The 17367-nt window shown below is 41.3% G+C and overlaps 1 protein-coding gene across 3 annotated transcripts in view; it reads right to left on the bottom strand.

Moving 5' to 3' along the window:
- LOC122559128 (E3 ubiquitin-protein ligase RNF123) overlaps window positions 1-17367 on the bottom strand; it is a 389631-nt gene that overhangs the window by 352773 nt on the left and 19491 nt on the right. For all 3 annotated transcript variants that reach the window (XM_043708460.1, XM_043708459.1, XM_043708461.1), the window contains exons 4-8: window positions 15804-15886; window positions 8348-8445; window positions 7660-7714; window positions 4663-4748; window positions 886-972 (exon numbers count right to left, since the gene is read on the bottom strand). In XM_043708460.1, coding sequence (XP_043564395.1) covers window positions 886-972; window positions 4663-4748; window positions 7660-7714; window positions 8348-8445; window positions 15804-15886 — 409 coding nt within the window. The remainder of the gene's footprint in view (window positions 1-885; window positions 973-4662; window positions 4749-7659; window positions 7715-8347; window positions 8446-15803; window positions 15887-17367) is intronic.

Raw genomic sequence — 17367 nt, 5'->3', positions numbered from 1 at the left:
CTTAAGGCTCGGACAGCAATGGCAAGACAGGAAAATTCTAGAAGTAGAATCGGAAGGCAGATGCAATAGTGGCTGAACAATCAATACTGGACTGAAGAAAGTAAATAAGAAGGGTTCTGCTAGTCTTGGACCAGTGTAGGATGGAGAGAAGGACAGAGGACATGAAGCAGGGCATCCCACAGGACAACGTGAAGATGTTAAAGGACGCTAAGGTGGGGAGATTTTAAAGGGGATTACAGTCATAACTGAAAGATAACAAGGATGTTAAATTGAGTCACTTAGACACAAGGAGCCAACACTGCTGGGTGAGGTCAGGAATGATGTGATGGTGAACCACTGCATTTTAGATGATCTGTAGCTTGTGGAAATGGTGATTTCACTGAGTGGAGCACTGGTAAATCAAAGTACTGATAATAAAAGGCCCAAAAATGGATTTCAGCAATAGAGATAAAGAGAAAGTAAGAATGGCAGGCAGGATTTAGGAATTAAACAAAAGTAGCCACATGATGTATTAAATGTCTGAAGGAAGACAAGCAGTATGTCAAGACTCCTCATCTCTGTATTCACCTGGGATAGAAGAGGGTTATGGCTAGCAAAAATAAAACACTGTAGAAATGCAACAAGTTGATGTAGGCAACTTCTATTTCAATTTTGGACACAAACAAACAGTCATAAAGAAAATAAATACAAAACTGTCAGTAAGAAATGGAGACTGAATTAGTCAATGTGCAAGCCCTGATCCAAATCTCCTTTACCCTTTACCCCATTTCACCATAAGCCACACTGGCTCAGCTTTTTATGGAATAAACTTTCAGATTTAGGTGGAAATAACTCTGTTCTTATCCACCTTTTTCAGATTCGTTCATAAATAAACAAGTCACTTACTTTTCCATAATTAGTTGTGGTGACGTTCCACTTGCGCACTCTATTCCCATCGTAGGCGTAAGAATCTGACGTATCACCAACGCCCTCCTGTTTCAGGAGATAGACAGATGTCAGGAAGACAGATTGAAAAAACTGGCAATAACTGAAGCAGCAAGTGGGTTTCCAGCAAATTTCACTTCATAGAAACCAAAATTCAGCATGAAAGATTCAGCTAATATCAGACCAAAGAGGCACCTATTAGCCTCATTCATCCTTAATGTATAGGTTAGTACAATCTTAACACACAAATGACAACAATTAGGCACCTCAAAATATTACATTAATAAAGAAACATTGTAAAGTGTAAAGGTAGAGTGTTTAGATACAGATGTTCACCTTTTTGCTTCTGAACAAATTCTTCAGTTCCAGGATTGTACTAAGTTGTTGTCTACAATCAACTCCCCCACCTCCTCAAGCTCACTACTGATCTTCTATTATATATTAGATCTGGCACAGAATTACAACAGCGAAGGAGTCACAGTCAGACAAATATAAGCCTCATGAAACTACATTCCAGTCAATTACAATCAGAAACAGCTCGCAGTAATTCCCACGAAACAGAGCAAGTTAATCCGCCACAGGGATATATAGCACAGACTCAGGCCATACAGACTAATCAGTCATATCAATGTTTATGTTCCACTGAAGCCTCCCCCATCTTTTCTCATCATAACTATGATCCCTCATGTGCTTGTCTAGCTTCCCCTTAAATACACCCATACTATTCATTTCAAGCATTCCCTATAGCGTTCTCATGACTCGTTGCATATCGGAGTTTCTTCTGAATTCCCTGTTGGATTTCTTCATGATTATCAAGATCAATAACACCTTATATCGATGAGCTCAAGTTATGTTCTTCCCCACAAGAGGGGACATTCCTTTGGTAATCACTCCGCCAAGCCCTTCCACAATGTTAAGGATTCTAACAAATCAACCTTCAGCCAGTCAATCCTTTCCTGATTAGGTATGCCTAAACACTTCTGATTTCACCCTTGCACCCTCTCTAAGGCCTCTAAATTTGTTATAATATGGTGACTAAACTGCATGTATCATTCCACCTGTGGTCAAACTAAGAGTCAATGTAGATTAAGCACAGCTTCTTGCTTTTCAATCCCACATCTTTAGAAATAACACGTAGTGCTTGTTTGGCTCTTTTGTTGTCCCCCAAAACGTTAATGATGGGCACATTTATTGAGATCCTTTTGTTTTTCGTCAGTATTTACACTTTGCAAACAATAAGTCATTTCCCTAACCTTTCCATCAAAATGGAGTACCTTACATTTAGCTGGGCTGTTCATTTGGTCCTTATATGTCTATTCAGCAAATTTATTCATCACCAGTTGCAGCCCTCAAGTATTCTGCACCCCCAAAACCTGTGTCATGTGCAAACTTAAGACAGCTTTTAGTAATCTCAGTGAAACTACTGGAGATACAAAAGTTTATAAAATAATGAGGGATATCGATAGAGTTACTGGTACTTGTCATTTCCCGAGGATGGGGGATTTCAAGACTAGGGGGCGCATTTTTAAGGCGAGAGGATAGAGATTTAAAAAACACAATGAGTGGCAATTTTTTTTTAAAAACAGAGTGGTTTGCATGTGGAATGAACTTGCTGAGGAAGTGGTGGATGTGGATACAATTACAATGTTGAAAAGACATTTGGATAAGTAAATGAATAGGTAAGGGCTGGAGGGATATAAACCAGGAGCAGGCAGGTGGGATTAGTTTAGTTTAGGATTATGTTTGGCATGGACTGGTTGGACCGAAAGGTCTGTTTCCACGCTGTATGACTCTATAACTCTGTAACCAGGCCGACGCTGCTTTTTGTATCACTGGGAAATTGCAAGAGAATTAATCACAGTCCAACACAGCTCTCTATAATTCCTGAGAATTAATGAGAGTCATCAGACACAGTTCTCTGTAACTCTTGTGGAACAGAGAAAGTTGGCCATAATCAGACACAGCTCTTTTAATCCCTGTGAAGCAGTATAAGAACTAGTTACAAATACAATCCACGTGAAAAAGTGCGAGTTTATCACCCAGATACAGCTCTCCATAATCCTAATGAAAAAATGTAAGAATTAATTATAATCTGAAACAGCGCTCTGCAAATCCTGTGAATATTATGAAAATTAGTCAGTCTGATACAATTTTACATAACACCAGTTTAATAGTGTGGGTTAGTTGTAGTCAGACTGACACAGTTCTCCATAATCCTAGCATTACAGTGTGAAAGTTAGTCAGTCACACAGTACGATCTGTAATTCCCATGAAATGGAATGTGATTTGTCAGAGTCAGCCACGGATCTCTCCAATTATGCAAAAGAGAGAGATTTAATCACAGTCTGACACAACTCTCTGTAATCCCTGCAAAACAGTGAGAGTTAATCACAGTCAAGCACAACTCTTTGCAATCCGTGAAACAGTGATAGAAATAATCAGTCAGATACAACTTTCTTTAATCCATGTAAAGCAGCACAATAACAAACCACACAAGTCTCATCAAATTCCCTGGAGTCTATGTGAACCTGTCCTTTACTCTATTTGCTGGGGGAAAAAAAAAGTATATATGTGAACAGATTAAAATTCCCACTTTGCTCCACCTATTCTGAAATGAACCTTTTTTGAACAAAAGAATTGGCACAAATGAATATCTATAATCTTCTTGGTTTTGCACAAAGTGCACTGAGGATTTGATGAACTAGAAAAAGTCTTACAATCAGTGAAGGTATAAAGCTTAGGTGACACCAAAATGGGAAAAGCCTGACATGTAGCAGCATTTGCTGAACAGAAGTAGTATTTGACAACCAAAGGAAACTAAGAAATTAAGACTGAACAGCAGCAGCAAATAAAAATCAGTCAGTCCACCAGACTCCTTTTAGCTTCCTGTGGCTCATGCTTTACAGTTAATCAAGTAAACGCCAGTTCATCCAGGCCTCAGGTGTTCAAATTCTAACTTGCTCATAGTTACCCTCCCATGCTTGCTGACTGATTTCCTTTCCTAATATACAACTTCAAATTTAAAACTCTCATTCCCTTGTCTAAATCCCTCTACCTTAATAACTTCATTCAACCTGACAACATTCCAAGATCGCTAATCTCCCCCAATTCTGGCTAATTACACATCAACTCCCTCTGCCCCAAGGTTGCAGCTAGGTTCTGGAATTCACCCACTCCAAATGCTCTGAAGTTTCTTTAAAAGTCATTCTTTGTCCAAGCTGCCCCAATAGCTCGTGTGGATCAGTGTCAGATTTTATCTGATAACTCTCCTGTGGAGCAGATATTTTATATTAAGCAAACTACTTTTTGTTCTCATTCACTTGACGGACATGGGGGTCACTGGCTGGTCAGCATTTATTACCCTTGAGAAAGAGGTGGAGAGCTGCCTCGAACTGCTGCAGTCGAGATGCTGTACATAGACCTATAATGCTCGTGAGGGGGGAATTCCAGGAAGTAAACCCAGTGACAGTGAAGGAATGATGATTTATTTCCAAGTCAGGATGGTGAGAAGCTTGGAGGGAAACTTGCAGATGTTTCCCTAATATCTGCTCCCCTTGTCATTCTTGATCAAAGTGGTTATAACTTTGGAAGGTACTGTCCAAGGATCTCTAGTGAACTTCATATGAATTTCATATAGATGAACAACATTGTTGAGTTGTCAAGTCTCCCACTTATCAAAATATTTTGCAGTCCCTTCACGCACAAGTAAAAGAGATAAATAGAGAGACACAGACTCACCTCTTGATTAAACCTGCAGTTTAGGGTGCACCAACCAATCTGCATCAACCCCTGAGATGAGATCAGAACTTCATACATCCATTTTCCTATAGCAAAGAACAAGATGAGAATCATTCAGTCAACAAGGTTAACTTAACATCATAACACTACATGACAGAAAGAGTCTAGATAATTTCACAATAGTCTCACTCACAGCTCAAACACATGCATCATAATCACAAAACATGCACAGACAATATTTCTGAAGATCTTTATTATCAAAATCACGCGCTTGTGACTGTAAAGGAAACAGTGGGAACACAACAAAATTAAATAAACTTGTTCTTGCTGATGAGCAAAAACTTAAATGCACATCAACATGTTCCAGGATTTGTGGTTACAACCAAATCAGCCATGATCTTGTTTGCATATTTCAGATTCAACAGCTGAATGGATTTATCAGCCTGTTGTGAATCATCTTCGTTTTAGCCAGTTTTTCATGCACTGATTGTGCCCTGACTTTAAACAAAAGAAAACCGTTCTCTTGATTTAGGCGTCATACGTAAGGCCATTTATTGTCCACCCGGAGGTGCTGATGGTGAGCCTTCTTCTATCACATTGATGTAATAGTGGTTTGGTATCACAGGACAGCTAGAGTCAACCACATTAGACTGGAGTTACATGTATGTTAGACCAAATAAGGATGTTCATGAACCAAATGGGGTTTTAATACAATCAAAGACGTTGTCACTTGCACTTATACTAAAGTTCATTTCCAAGACATTTAGCTTCTTAAAACATTTTAAACCAAAAGTGAATGATTAAACTTCGAGTGGATTTAAACATAAATTCTTTGATTTACTATTTGAGTAACATGTCAGGACAGTAGTGTGGTTGAATCAGAATTCATCCCAACAGCATTAATAGGAATCATTTTATAATGTGGAATGGACTGTAGTGCTGGATGTGTTTGATTAATCTAGGAAATTTTTACAGAATAATCAGACACACCCAGCACCATGGTCTCTTCCATATCAATGAGTCAATCCAACCTTCTTCAATTAGTCAGACACTCAGAACACCACTGCCTCACGCTGATTAATGAAAGTGCCAACATCATTCCCTGGTTCTGGCAGTATCTGGCATGGACATTCTCCCTCCCAAAGTGAGAGGATACTCCCAATGCCATCTTCTAGCTTGTAAGAATATTTTAAGTCACATGGAATTCAAGGAGAGCTTGCCAACTGGATACAAAATTGGGTTCACAGTAGGAGACAGAGGGTAGTAGTGGAGAGTTGTTTTTCAGACTGGAGGCCTGTGATCATCAGTGCTGGGTCCACTTTTGTTTGTCACTTATATAAATGGTTTGCACAAGAATTTAGGACCCATGGTTAGTAAGTTTCTGGATGACACCAAAATTGGTTATACAGTCCATAGCAAAGGAAGTTACAAAGGGGTCTTCACCAATTGGGTCAATGGGCTAAGGTATGTCAGGTGGAATTATATTTGAATAAATGCAAGGTATTGCAATTTGGTAAAGCAAACAAGGGCAGGACTTATACAGTTAATGGTAGGGTACTTTTTTTCCCAAAAGAGACACGTAAGGGTTCAGATATTTGTTCTTTGAAAATTCCATCACAGGTAGACAGGGTGGTTAAGGAGGCATTCAGCATGCTTGTCTTCACTGCTCAAACTACAGAGTACAGAAACTGGCATGTCATGTTGAGGTTGTACAGAACATTGGTGAGGCAACGTTTGGAGTATGGCGTCCAGTTCGGATTGCCCTGCTATAGGAAGGATATTATTAAATTGGAGGGGGCTTAGAAAGGTTTACCAGAATGTTGCCGGAATTGGGAGGGTTTGAATTATAAAGAGAGGCTGGGACGTTTTTTTCACTGGAGTATAGGAGGTTAAGGGGTGACCTTAGAGAATTATAAAACCTTTATAACATCATGTGGAGCATAGATAATGTGAAAAACCAAGGTCTTTTCCCTAGAGTGGGTGAATTCAATACGAGGGGGATATTTTTAACACGAGAGGAGAAAGATTTAAGAGAAACCTGATAGGCAACTTTTTCACACAAGAGGGTGGTTTTTGTGGAATTAACTAGGTAAAACAATGACTGCAGATGCTGGAAACCAGATTCTGGATTAGAGTGGTGCTGGAAAAGCACAGCAGTTCAGGCAGTATCCGAGGAGGAGGAAAATCGACGTTTCGGGCAAAAGCCCTTCATCAGGAACACCACTGCCAGAAGAAGTGGTAGATGCAGGCAAAATTACAAAACTTAAAAGATATTTAGATAGGTACACAAACAAGAAAAGTTTTAGAGGGATATGGGCCAAACACAAGCAAGTGGGAAACTTGGTGAGCATGAGCGAGTTGAATCGAAGAATCTGTTTCCATGCTGTATGACTGTATGAGTGATTTTCAGCAGCAAGGTGCCCTCTCAGCTCCCCAAAAAGGTCCCCCGTACGGGACAGAGCACATTTTACTGCTCCTCGGTTGCTGCCTGAACTGCTCTGCTCTTTCAGCACCACTAATCCAGAATCTGGTTTCCAGCATCTGCAGTCATTGTTTTTACCACACTTCAGCCTCTTTCAATTAACACAGTTGCAAAAACAGAAAATGACATGCAAATAAACAAGGCAAGTCGTACATAACAAGAAGAAAATGGAGGGTACACTGTTCAGTATCACTCCAAAGTTAACAAGTTCCTCAAGTCACACTTCCAAATTCATTCCAAGGAGACCATCCTCTTCAGAAATAATGAGACATTCCTGACACTCAGCACCCAATTACTTCCTCTAAAAAAAAAGGTCTTTCTGAAACCATTCCCCAAATTAATGAAACAATTTCAGCATCACCAATCTACCCCATAATGAGATACTCTCAGTATCATTGTCCAATAGCACCAGATTAAAATCGGTAAAAATAAACTGAACAACCCTGGTCCCGATCATGTTTTAAATGAAGTGCAAAGCCACACTCTCTGGACCAATCAAAATCCTTCACACTCACCTTTATACACGCACGAGGTAGCTCTGATTGAGCTGAAGTTACTGTGACCAACAACCTACAATGGAACAAACAATATTTAATACAAGCCAAATTTCATGTTCCACAGTCACATCCTCAAATACAGGCAGAGAGAAGGTAACATCACTGTCAAAACCATTCCTCAGGATTAATAGAACAAAGAAAGTGGCAATGAAGGAATAGCAATGCAATTAGTCTGGATATTCAGGGTTATTGCAACATAGCCGTCAAAAACAATGCAAAAGAAATGGCCAGTAGAAAACCACAGCATCTGTTCCTTTAAATTATGCTCGAATTCAACAAGGTTGAAATAAAAAGATCAGAACTCCAATTAGATTGTTTAAACTACAGGAAGGGCAATACACAAAGATGAGGAAGGTTCATTAACAGCAGTGCTGGCCAATAGTTGCAACCTATGGAGCTGTGTTCCAATTGGGAATTCAAGACACGCAAATTAGGAAATGGAAAGTAAAATGAAACAGGGACCCGCTTGTCTCACAGCCCTATCCCTGGACTGGGAGGCCCTAGTTCAAAGTCTCACCTGCTCCAGGAGATGTGTAATAACAAACAGGTTGATTAGAAAAATAGGTGAAATGAAAAAGGCTTTTCTTCAGACAGCAATGAGTTAACCCAACATGATGAATAAGCAGCTTTATTCTAAATTCCTTACCCCAAGTAAATCATCATCCACAAGCAGCAACCCCTCAAAACCACTAGTGTGATCCAGGACCACAGTGGCTGGTCCAAGGCGCCCATCCATATTTTGATCTGAAATGTAATTGACAATCAATTCCTCAGTCAGAAACTATGCACGATGGCTGATTGACAGCATTACAGAAAAATCACGCACTGATGAACAGCCTGAATCTAATCAAGGTTTCTGGGAGCTTTACATTCGGAGATAAGCCACAGGATGAAATCTAATCCAAGTGGTTCTGGTTACTGACATACAGTTGGAACCTGGCATTGTAAAGATGTAAAATTAAGTTTTAAAAGAACAATAGTTCTGAAAAAAATGGTGATTAGTCATTCTTGAGTTCAACTAATATTGGCATTGTCTGGTGTGATACACTGCATTCCTGTCTGAGGTCAAAATGGGAGCTGATCAAGAAAGCTGGTTTGAAATGAATCAAATCAAAAAAAGAGTGGAACAAAGACCAAATAGCTCAGATGCTGGAAATTGAAAACAAAAACAGAAAATGTTGGAAATACTCAATAGGTCTGGTAGTATCGCTGGGGAAAGAAACAAAGATAACATTTTAGGTCAATGATCCAATGGCCTGTGACCTGTACCATTAATTATGTTTTTCTCTTCACATGCTGCCAGAACAACATTTTCAGGTTTTTTTTCCCCATCAGATCAAAGCATCTCCTCAATCTCAAATGTGTAATGGTCTCTGGTTATTAAAAGCTACAAGTGATGAAACTCCTGACTTGGGTCTTGAAAATGCTGGACAAGCTTTAGACAGGAGTGAAGTTATTCACCACAGAATCACTTTCCTTTACTTTTAGCCAGTATTTATATGGCTGGTACAGTTTAGTTTTCTTGTAAACGGTAATCCCCAGGATGCTGATAGTAGGTAATTCAGCAATTATAATGCCACTGGACATTAAGGGGAGGTGGTCAGATTTTCTCTCAGTGAAGATGATCATTGCATGGCATTAATGGCACATAAATAATTGAGTATTACTGAAACATTACGGAGGGGAGTGGATAGGATGGATATCGGGAGGTGTTTCCTGTTGTAGGCGAGACTAAAACTAGAGGACACAGTTTAAGAATAAGAAGTTGCCCTTCGAAGACTGAGATTAGGAAGAATCTTCACTCCAGACATTCTTTAAGATGTGGAATTATCTTGCTAAGAAAACAAAGACTGGGCCAACTAGTTTATTAAAGGCTGAGTTTATAAGGATGCTTTTATAGACAAGAGAGTCAAGGTCTACCATGTTGGGTCGGGGGAAATGCAGACGGGAAAATGCAGTTGAGACCATGACCAGACCAGACATGTTCTTCCTGAGTGGTGCAGTCTATAGGGAGTCAGTAAGAACACAGTACAGGCCCTTTGGCCCTTCATAACGTGCTGGCCTTTTATCCTACTCTAAGATCAGACTAACCTATACACCCTTCATTGTACTAACTTCCATGTGCCTATCCAAGAGTCGCTTCAATGTCCCTAATGTCTCTGACTCTACTACCACCTCTGGCAGTGCATTCCACACACCCACCTCTCTGTGTGAAGAGTCTACCTTTGACATCTCCCCTAAAGCTCCCTCCAATCACCTTAAAATTATGCCCCCTCGTGATTGACATTTCTACCATGGGAACAGGTCTCTGGCTATCCATCTATCTATGCCTCTCATCATCTTGTATACCTCTATCAAGTCACCTCTCATCCTCCTTCGCTCCAATGAGAAACGTCCTAGCTTTCTCAACCTTTCTTCATAAGACATGCCCTCCAGTCCAGACAGCATTCTGGTAAATCGCCTCTGCACCCTCTCGAAAGCTTCCACATTCTCCCTATAATGAGGCAACTAGAACTGAACACAATATTCCAAGTATGGGCTAACCAAGACTCTACAGAGCTGCAGCATAACTTCATGCCTCTTAAACCAATCCCCCTGCTAATGAAAGCCAACACACCATATGCCTTTTTAACAACCCGATCAACCTGGGTGGCAACTTTGAGGGACCTACAGACAAGGATCCCAAGATCCTTCTGTTCCTCCACACTGTCAAGAATCCTGCCTTTAACCCTGTAATCTGCATTCAAGTTCGACCTTCCAAAATGAATCATTTCACACTTTTCCAGGTGGAACTCCATCTGCCACTTCTCAGCCCAGTTTTGCATCCTGTCAATGTCTTTTTGCAACCTACAACAGCCCTTCCAGTCAAGAACAAGGAGAAACTTACTTAAGGTTGAGGAGGCAAGGATCAGACAAGGCTTTAGGAGGGTTACACAAAGTGGTCAGGAACAAACTGAAGAATGGACTTAGGAGAACTAAAATGGGGCATGAATAAGCTTTAGCGGGTAGGATTAAGGAAAACCTTAAGGCATTCTACACTTCCGTAAGCAACAAGAGGATGGCCATAGAGGATAGGGCCAATCAAGTATAGTGAAGGGAACATGCACCTGGAATTGGAGGAAGTAGGGGAAGTCCTTAATGAATATTTTGCATCAGTACTCACTAGTGAGAGGGACCTTGACGTTTCTGAGGACAGCATGAAACAGACTGATATGCTGGTGTTAAGAAGGAGAATGTGCTGAAAATTTTGACAAACATAAGGATAGATAAATCCCCTGGGCTAGATGGGATATACCCAAGGTTTCTACAGGAAGCGAGGGAAGAGATTGCTGCGCCTTTGGTGAGGATCTTTGCCTCCTCACTGTCCACAAAATTAGGGAAGTTAAAGTCACCAATGACAACAACCCTGATACTTTTACACATTTCCAAAATCTTCTTCCCAATTTGCTACTCCATGTCTCTGTTGTTACTGGGGAGGCCTGTCGAAATTTCCTGTTTCTGACTTCCACCGATACGGACTCTGTAGACAAACCCTCTTTGACGACCTCCCTTTCTGCAGCTGTGATACTTTCCCTGATTAGCAATGCCACTCCTCCACTTCTTTTATCTACCCATGCCCCATCCCTTTTGAAACATCTAAAACCCTGGAGCATCCAACAACCATTCCTGCCCCGATGATATTCAAGTCTCCGTAATGGCACAAGATCATAGTTCCAAGAACTCATCCGTGACTGTGAGCTGGTCACCCTTATTCCTGATACTGCTTGCATTAAAGTAGACACACTTCAACTCTCAACACTGACTGCACCTTTTCCCTATCACATGTCTATCCCTCATCATAGACTCTCTGCACACTGTATCTGGCTGTTCACTACCTAGTCCATCATCTGATCTGTAGCTCAGGTTCCACCCCCATGCCATATTAGTTTAGACCCTCCTGAAGACATCTCGCAAACCTCCCACCCAGGATATTGGTGTCCTTTCAGTTCAAGTGCAATCTGTCCTTCTTGTACAGCTCCCACCTTCCCCAGAAGGTATCCCAATGACCCACATATCTAAAGCCTTTCCTCCTATGCCAGCCCTGCAGCCATCTGCACTCGCTCTCTATTCCTAGCCTCACTAGCACATGGCACCGGTAGCAATCCTGAGATTACAACTCTGCTCGTCCTGCCTTCTAGCTTCCAAACTAACTCCCTATATCCTCTTTTCAGGTCTTCTTCCCTTTCCCTACCTATGTCATTGGTACAAATGTGTACCACAGCTTCTGCCGGCTCTCCTTCCCCCTTAAAAATCCTGTCAACGCGATCAGAGACATTCCTGACCCTGGCACCCAAAGGGCAACCACCATCAGGGAGTCTTGCATGCGACCAGAGAATCTCCTGTCTCTTCCTCTCACGTTTGAACCTCCCATCACTATTGTTCTCCTATTCTACCCCTTCCCTTCTCAGCCAGAGAGCCAGGCTTAGTGCCAGACACCTGGCCACTCCTGCTCCTGAATCCTGTATTGCTTTGTTCCCACATTCTTCAGCTTTTCATTATAAATATGTGCTCTCAGCACATATCTGTAACTGGTCACAAATAAATATAAAGCATTCGTTGCTGTTTGCAGAAATTAGAACTGTCTCTCACAGTCATCCTAATTAGATTAGCCAATGGCAATCTTTCAAAAAAAAAACTGCTTTTGTCTTCAATGAGAAAGGACTGTTGAAAAGGACTGTGGGCGGCACGGTGGCACAGTGGTTAGCACTGCTGCCTCACAGTGCCAGAGACCTGGGTTCAATTCCCGCCTCAGGCAACTGTCTGTGTGGAATTTGCACATTCTCCCCATGTCTGCGTGGGCACACTCCCACAGTCTGAAAAAAAATGTGCAGGTTAGGTGAATTGGCCATGCTAAATTGTTAGTGTTAGGTGAAAGGGTAAACGTAGGGAAATGGGTCTGGGTGGGTTGCTCTTCGGAGGGTCGGTGTGGACTTGTTGAGCCGAAGGGCCTATTTCCACACTGTAAGTGATCTAAAATTGTCATATGAAAAACAAAAAGACATTTAGCCACATGAGAAATTAGAAAGAATGATTAAAAGCTTGGTCAAAGATGGGAGTTTTAGGGGGGAATTAAGCAGGAAGACCAAATTAAGAGTGAATTCTAGAGAATAAATCCAGGCAAGACGTCATGGCTACAATGTGGTGGTGCAAAGAGTGATGGATATACCACAGGCTAAAATCAGGCAAAGTAGGGCGTTTGTAGGGCCAGAGGATGAAATAGATTCAATGAAAGGGAGGCCACAATAAGAATTAAACATTTTAAATGCAACTATCAGGAGAAATTATAGGCCATTAACCACAGGAATGGTGAATGAACAGAACCTGATGTTAGTTAAGACACAGGCAACAATTACAAAGGCATGGAATGTCAGCCAGGAGCACACTGGAACAGTCAGGTCTGGTGATTACAAAAGCACGAATTGGGATTTCCAACAATTCAAGGTTTTAACGGCTGATGTTGGGGAGAGGGTCGATGATGTTTCAAGGTAGAAACAGACAATCTCTGTGATAAAATCCAATGGCTCATTTTGAAGTCACACAGGACACCAACGTCTGCAAGTAGGTGGCCAAGTCTGAAACTGTGGCTGGGGAAAGGGAATGAAATCAATTGCAAGAGAGCAGAGCTTGTGACAGAGACTGAAAATGTTGGCTCAGGGGTCTTAATGTGCCATCAAAATGACATTGGAATTCAGCCACTTTTATTGTATAGCCTCTTTTCTATATTTTTCCAGCTATAAACTTTAAAACATTTCAGTTTCAAAATTTGGAACGTGTTAGGAGAGCCAGCATTCATTGCATATTCCTAGTTACCCTCAAAAGAGGTTCTGGACTTTCTTCTTAAACCAGTGATCTTCAGCTATAGAGCAGGCTGCCCCTCTACTGTTAGGTAGGGGGTTCCAGGAATCTGACCGAATAACCAAATATATATCCAAGTCAGAATGATGTGCAACAGGGAGGTGCTGGTTTTCCCATGTGTCTACTATTCTTGCCTTTCAAGGTGACATAATGTTGTCGATTAAGGAGAAGCTGCCAAAAAAAGCCACTGCAATTTGTTGCACTGCATCCTGCAGACAATGCACAGTATAGCCGTGCTATGCCAATTGCAGAAAGAGTGAATTTTAAGCCAGTAGATAGGTGGGCTACTTAATTCTAAATTTCATCAAGCTTCTTGAGTGTCACTACAGCAACACACATCAAGGCAAATGTACTACCACAGTCCAAACTTAAATTGTAAGAATTGAGCCATTTGCCACAGAACACCCAGGAGAGGTGGTTAGATCCTCACTTATTGGAGAAGGTCATTGACTGGCACAGTCATGGCACTAACATCATCTTACAGTATAATTATTAGCCTCCCACTAACATTTCCAGATTTTGCCGCATCTGGGCTTCAAATGCCTCTTGGAAAGAATTGCAAGTACAGCTAGATACTAAGCAATCATGAGTGACATCCCACAGTTAGAACAAGAGGTGCAGAGAGATCACAGAAGGGGGGTTAGAGACAAATTGGGACAATACCACCAAACCAAGACATTTATGGACCTCTTGCCAAAATAGATCAGCATGTACAAGAATGCTAGCCGGTCAGACTTTGTGAGACTTGGATTAGAAGAGTCGGAGTTTTCTTTAAGCTGAAAATGATGCAGGGTGAAAGATGGGAAGCTATCAGGAGATTACTGAAGCAGTTGCAAAGGCAAGGACGACACTTTCATCACCAGTTAGCCTGAGGCAGGGGGAGCAGAGGCAAGCAATGTTACAATGGTGTTTGGCTTGGCAATGGACTGAATATGGGGCTGACGTTCCATTCAAAATAAATATGACACAAACATTGCAAACAGTCAGCTTGAGTCTCAAATAATGGGTCAGGAGAAATGTGGAGTCAGAGGCTAAAAATCAGAGCTTGTAGCAATAGCTTTAATTTTCTGATACCTAACTGGAGATAATTACTGAAAATTCAGTAATGGATGTCAGACAAGAAGTCTGACAAACAAGTGGCAAAGAAGAAATCAAGACAGTCAGTGATTGGGCAGAGCTGGGTGTCAAGAACGTATATGTGGAACCTCATGTTTTTAAGGTATGATGCTGCAAACCAGCAGGGAAGTCAGGAATAGAGGGGGACAAAGATTGCAGCTTGGGGGGATATCAGTGGTAATGTTGCAAGTACAGGAGAAGACACTGCAGGAATTCTTTGGCTATGACTGAATAGACAGGAAGAGAACTATAGTTATCTGGACCTCAAAAGAATGTGAGTTCCCTGACTGGGGCTATTAATCTAGTCCAATCAGGGAGGCCTGGCTGACAGAGAAGGGGTGAGTGTCAGAGATACTGACTCTGTCCAAGGCTGTACTATCGTCCAGGATGGTTTCTGTGTAAATAAAGGTTGACTTGGTGACGGGATACCACTGGGAGTTATTTCAAGAAACATCTGAGGGCAATAGAGATAGGGCAATAGGAGGGGTGGCACAGTGGCTCAGTGGTTCGCACTGCAGCCTCACAGTGCCAGGGACCCGGATTCGAATCCAATCTCAGATAATTGCCTGTGTGGAGTTTGCACATTCTTCCAATGTCTGCCTGGGTCTCCTCCAGGTGCTCCAGTTTCTTCCCACAATCCAAAGATGTGCAGGTTGGTGAATTCGCCATACTCGATTCCCCATAGTGTTCAGGGGTGTGTAGGTTTGGGTACATTAGTCAGGGGTAAATGTAAAGTAATAGGCGAATGGGTCTGGATGGGATACTCTTTGGAGGGTCGGTGTGAACTTGCTGGGTCAAAGGGCCTGTTTCCACAATGTAGGGATTCTATGATTCTATAATGCATAATGAAAGTCAGCATGGTCAACCATGTGAAAAGCTACAGACGGGTCGAGCAAGATGAGACCAAGACCCTAAACAGAAGCATGTTGATACATAACTCGGCTCACAAAATGTTGGCATTAAGCACAAATGCCATTCTTGGCCATATATAAATACATATAGGACTCTGGATCACAAAATTTTATTACCCCTTCCCACAAAACAACCTGGCATTATAGCCCTATTTTACATTCCAATCTTATATATTCTACCTTTGTCTTCTGCTTCATTGTCCAATCCCTCAGAGAGCAGACGATCTAAATGTTCACTCAGATTCTGAAAGTTCAGCGGCTTCCTGAAACAAATTTACAACATAATTATTGCCACAAAAGTGCACATTTCCTCTTACTTAAGTCTGATACATAACAAATTGGTTATGTTAAAGCACATTATCCCTCCTCATTAATTCAGTTTTCCTTTCTCATGTACTTGCATCTGATTACATTCTGGGCTGCGAGAAAAATAATAAATAACCTCATTGGCCCGGCAGTAGGAAAGAACGGGGCTTCGGACTGGGGCAAGATTGGGTTCAGTACAGATGGCGAATTATTTATTGGTTCACGACAAATTTACAGGCACTTAGAATAGTACAACAGCCCAGAGGAAAGGAGCCATGCCATTGGTAGACAGAAGAGCTTTCAAATGGACAGGCAAAATAAACGACCCACGGACATAGCGAGGAAAGAGATCAGTCTGAGAGCAAGTTAAACAATAAGGGCAGGCAGGATCAAAGCAGAGAATGAGGTAGACTGATAAATTAAACTACATTTACTTCAATGCAAGAGGCCTAACAGGAAAGACAGATGAACTCAGGGGTTGATTGGGAACAAGGGATATCATAGCAATTACAGAGATGTGGCTCAGAGATGGACAGGACTGGCAGCTTAATGTTCCAGGGTATAAATATGATAGGAAGGAAAGAAAGTGGGGGAGTGACATTTTTGATGAGGGATAACATTACGGCTATATTAGGGAGGATTTTCCTGGGAATATGTCCAGGAATGTTATTTGGGTGGAACTGAGAAAGAAGAAAGGGATGATCACCTGATTGGGATTGTATTACAGACCCCCCCCAATAGTCAGCAGGAAATTGAAAAACAAATTTGTAAGGAAATCTCAGTTATCTATAAGAATAAAAGGGTGGTTATGGTAAGGGATTTTAACTTAACAAACATAGACTGGGATTGTAAGGGCTTGAGTGGAGAGGAATTTATTAAGTATGTACAAGAATATATCCTTATGCAGTCTGTGGATCTACCTACGACAGAAGCTGCAAAACTTAGCTACACTTGGACAATAAGGCAAGACAAGTGACTGAAGTAGTGTCAGTGGGGGTGCATTTTGGGGCCAGTGACCAATATTCTATTAGTTTTAAATAATGATGGAAAAGGATTGATAGAACTAAAAGTTAAAGTTTTAAATTGGATGAAGGCCAATTTTTGATGGCATTACATAAAAACTTTCAAACGTTGGTTGGGGGTGGATGTTCGTAAGTCAAGGGACAGCTGGAAAATGAGAAGCCTTCAAAAATGAGATAACAAGAGTCCAGAGACAGTATGTTCCCATTAGGGTGAAGGGTTTCTGATAGGTGTAGGGAACGCTGGATGACAAGAAAAATTGGTTAAGAATAAGAAGGAAGCATATGTCAGGTATAGGCATCAGAGATCAACTGAATCCCGAGGAGTATAAATGCAGTAGGAGTATCCCAATTCTACAAATACATTTAAAGGAGAAAACGATAATCAGAGAGAGAATAGGGGTTGGGGGAAACAAAAG

The sequence above is a fragment of the Chiloscyllium plagiosum genome, chromosome 18 (genome assembly GCF_004010195.1).
Source record: "Chiloscyllium plagiosum isolate BGI_BamShark_2017 chromosome 18, ASM401019v2, whole genome shotgun sequence".
NCBI lineage: Eukaryota > Metazoa > Chordata > Chondrichthyes > Orectolobiformes > Hemiscylliidae > Chiloscyllium > Chiloscyllium plagiosum.
The sequence above is the reverse complement of the archived record's forward strand: the minus strand, read 5'-3'. Positions and strand labels throughout refer to the sequence as shown.